General features: G+C 36.9%; 1 protein-coding gene across 1 annotated transcript in view; it reads right to left on the reverse strand.

The window, feature by feature from the left end:
- Positions 1–3,649, reverse strand: part of LOC102192117 (uncharacterized) — a 4,032-nt gene extending 383 nt beyond the window's left edge. Inside the window, exons 1-7 of the mRNA XM_013908125.1 lie at positions 3,059–3,649; positions 1,941–2,217; positions 1,616–1,659; positions 767–1,037; positions 421–449; positions 229–302; positions 6–52 (exon numbers count right to left, since the gene is read on the reverse strand). Coding sequence (XP_013763579.1) covers positions 6–52; positions 229–302; positions 421–449; positions 767–1,037; positions 1,616–1,659; positions 1,941–2,094 — 619 coding nt within the window. The 5' untranslated portion in view covers positions 2,095–2,217; positions 3,059–3,649. The remainder of the gene's footprint in view (positions 1–5; positions 53–228; positions 303–420; positions 450–766; positions 1,038–1,615; positions 1,660–1,940; positions 2,218–3,058) is intronic.
- Between the last annotated feature and the right edge of the window lie 290 nt (positions 3,650–3,939).

Genomic DNA, 3,939 nt, shown 5'->3' on the forward strand with positions numbered 1-3,939 from the left:
CCAGCGCAAGCCCGACACTCTGCATTCAAAGTGTCCTGCTGCAGACTGAAGGCTGAAACAGGAATTAAATACACACTCATGAAGGAACAACAGAGTGAATGGAAACACAGAGAGTAGTCGTGTGAATCGGAGGCAAAATGAAGAATTTCCTCTGGGAATAAATCCAAAGCTGAACTGTTTCCTGTAGTTCCAGTTTGCTGTGCTGCAGCATTCAGGAAGTTGATTTACCTGTAAGTTGGAGCCTCGTCTGCATCTGTACTGTTCACCTCAGGTTCAAGTTTAGTCCAATCACTGCAGTCCTGCTGCAGAGGACAGTCACGTTAGGAAATGTAGTAGTGTAGGCGTTTCTTTTCGACACATCACATAAATTTCAAAAATGCAATAAAGAAGCAAAGAGATTTCCATCATAGTTCCACATACCTCAGGTTTCAAGCTTCTTTTAGTTTGTCCTTGTTAGGGCACATAGAATTAAAACAACATATTGTTATATTCATAAATAAAATCAGTAACTCTAACTGTCCACGTGTTTTATTGCCATCATAAAGGCTGCCTCAATTGAAAACCCATTAAACTCACTGGGAAATCCCCTGAGCACCAAAGGTCAACCAACTAAAACATAAAGAAACTGTCTCCATGCATCCATTTCCCTTTGCTTATCTAATTTAAGGTCACCAGGACCCTGGAGTCTAATCCATCCGTCACAGGATGGGAACAGACCTTACTCTGTATGATAAATACATTAATACTTCTTTTTTACATAACTTACCTTTGAATCTTTTGGTGAGCTCCAAAAGCCTCTGTGCCAGATCAGTTTTGTTCATATCTCTTAAAACCGTCCTGGTCACCTCCAAAGACTGCAGGCCAAGTTCATCCACCATGTGATGCACCACTTTGTCTGTTGTGTCTTTCTCCATTTCTGGTAGGTCTATCTTTGAGCATGTGAACAACACTAACAGCCTGAATTTCTTGATTTCCTTGTGACTCAAATCCTTCAGTGTTTCTAAAATAATCTGTTCAACAACTGCAAGTGCTTCATCCTGAAAAATTCACAAGATAGTTTAAGCAAGTAAATTATCTTCTGAGATGTTTAATGTCTTACTATCTCTCTCTTTATCTTCCCAAGAGTCATGACAATGTGAGACTTGATAATATCTGCACTTTTCATTATATTCACCTTGTTTTGTTTGCAGACTGTTTTTATGTGTCTGCACTGAGTTACAGAAGAGAAAAAACACGATCTCATTAGATTTAAACATTAAATGCTGCTTTTTAAAAAAGTGTTTAGAAGAACCTTAATACTTATACTTGAAATGTAGTCTTTAAATTAGATTATTTATTCATTCATTTATATTTAAATTACAATTAAAATAACTATTAACTATATATAACTTTTTAAGTTGAAATCTAAAGATGTCATTTCCTGGTTTTATCGTCAGGAGTAGATCCTTCACTCTGTCGTCAGTGGAAACATTATTGCTGCAGACTCCACATTAACACTGTGAGAAGCATCCAGTTTCAAAGATGCTTCGTCTGTTTCATTGTGTTTAATGTTCAAGATGAGGATGATTTACAGCCTGAATCTACTGAATGAAAGCTGAGTTAAAGTCACACTCACTCTCTTCAACAGTGCAGCTCCATGTTCATCCACAGAGTGTTTCTCTGAGGAGGAAAGACATTTACCATCAACTCTGAGGATTCAAACATCATCACACTTCCAAACATGATGCTTTAAAATAAAAAAACAATATAATACACAGTAAAATGACACATCCAAAAAACAAACCAATAAAAAAAATACTAATTTCATTTGAAAATTAGAGTTGTGTGGGATTGGAATATATAACAACTCTCACAGGAAGACAGAGACAAGGTATCCCTGTCCATCACTGGGTAACAAGGCCAAACATTTACACTCAAACATACTGATTTGTTGGTCTTACCTCTGGATGCTGAGCTGCTCTCTGGTAACTTCTGAACCAGATCAGTTCTGTTCATGTGCATGAAAACTTCTCTGGTCACCTCCACAGACTGTTGACCAAGTTCATCCACCATCAGATTCACTATAACTGCTCTGATTGACAAATGATTTAACATCCCTGAGGTGTAATGCAGATTCTTAGTCAAATCTAGGAATCTCTCGAACTCATCAAGCTCTTCATTGCTCAAATCATTTAAAGCTCCCAAAAGTAGATGCTTAACTGCTGCCACCGTTGCTACCTGGAACAGTCAATAAAATTACAGGATATTTTTATTTAGTCAAGTCTTTAGCTGAGCAGTAATCCATTTATTTAGTAAGTCTGTTATATTAATTTATGCAATCATGTATATCAATTTACAAAAGTATTTCAGTTCAACTTTATTTTATAGCACCAAAAGGGAAAAAACTCCTTTCAACAGGAAGAAACCTCCAGCAGCACCAGGCTCAGGATGGGGCAACCATGACCGGTTGGGGGTGACGAGAGAGAAGCAAGCAGAGAGAAAGGACAAAGGACACAACAGAAAAGAGACCCTGCATTTAATAATTACTAATGATTACATACAGTTGTGCTTTTTAAACAGACAGGGAGTGAAATGAGAAGAGAATCCCCCAGGACCCTAAGCCTAGTGCTGCAAAACTAAGGGAGGATTCAGGGTCACCTGGTCCAGCCCTAACTATATGCTTTAGCAAAAAGGAAAGTTTGAAGCCTAATCTTAAAAATAGAGATAGTGTCTGTCTCCTGAATCCAAACTGGAAGCTGGTTCCACAGAAGAGGGGCCTGAAAACTGAAGGCTCTGCCTCCCATTCTACTTTTAAATACTCTAGGAACAACAAGTAGGTCTGCAGAGTGAGAGCGAAGTGCTCTAATAGGGTGATATGTTTGGGGTGATAGGTTTCTGATGCTTGATCTGTCTCGTTTTTTTTCTTTAGCACAGAAGAAAACAGGAAAAATGTACATACTGACTTTTTTCAGTGGTAAAATGATGCAGTTACTGTTAAATCATTTCCTGCTGAAGAATTCAAATCAAATCAAGGTTAAAAACAAAAATCTGCTGCTATTTGAGATGTGACATGACTCACCTTCTGGATCAGTCCACAGTATCGCTTATCCACAGAGGGTTTGTCTGAGAAGAAGAATGATAATAATGACACACGAGTGACTTTTAATTCAACAGCTGACTGTTGCTCTATCAGGAAATATGATTTAACATAATGGTCACTTTTTACTGTGACAAAAAAAAGAAAAATACAATTTGGCCAACAGAAGACGTGTCTTCTTTTTTCTATCTTATAAACATTATTTCCAAAGGATATTTCTTCACAGAGTTACTATCATGAGGTGGTCACTGTCTGTTGTGGCAGAACCAGATTGTGGATATAAGAGATGAAGTGAACCATCAAGGTAAAGATGGAGTCCAAACAAGCGTGAATACCAGGAAAGGCAGCTGTGTGGTTCTGACGGTAGCTGGAGCAAGAACTTCCGCTACCATGTATAACTAAATGCGCATAACTAAATGTTCAATCACAAGACTGCAATACTAGACATCTTTAAGGTCATGCCTATCAAAACAAATGATCCTGTCTTTGTGTTAACATATTTTAAGGGTCTAGCCATCTTCTTCTCATGGTACAGCCAGGACATAAACAGTTCTGGTCATGTGACACTGCAGATATTTAATGTAAATTATGACATTATTATTATTATTATTATTATTATTATTATTATTATTATTATTTCAATAATTGGTGATGGTTAAATGGGTAAATGATCTCAAAATGCATTAATCCAATTAACCAAAAGGAAAGAAATAATAAGAAAGACAGAAAAAAATTACAGGAAAGATTTTCAAAGGCTTTTAAAACAGAATAGAATAAAATAAAATAGAATTGTGTTTATTGTCACTCTCACAGGTACAACGAAATTGAAGTGGTCTCCAATCGGTACATCATCCATAAAATTA

Source organism: Pundamilia nyererei, unplaced genomic scaffold (assembly GCF_000239375.1).
Source record: "Pundamilia nyererei isolate P.nyererei 1_Seehausen unplaced genomic scaffold, PunNye1.0 scaffold01335, whole genome shotgun sequence".
Taxonomy (NCBI): Eukaryota; Metazoa; Chordata; class Actinopteri; order Cichliformes; family Cichlidae; genus Pundamilia; species Pundamilia nyererei.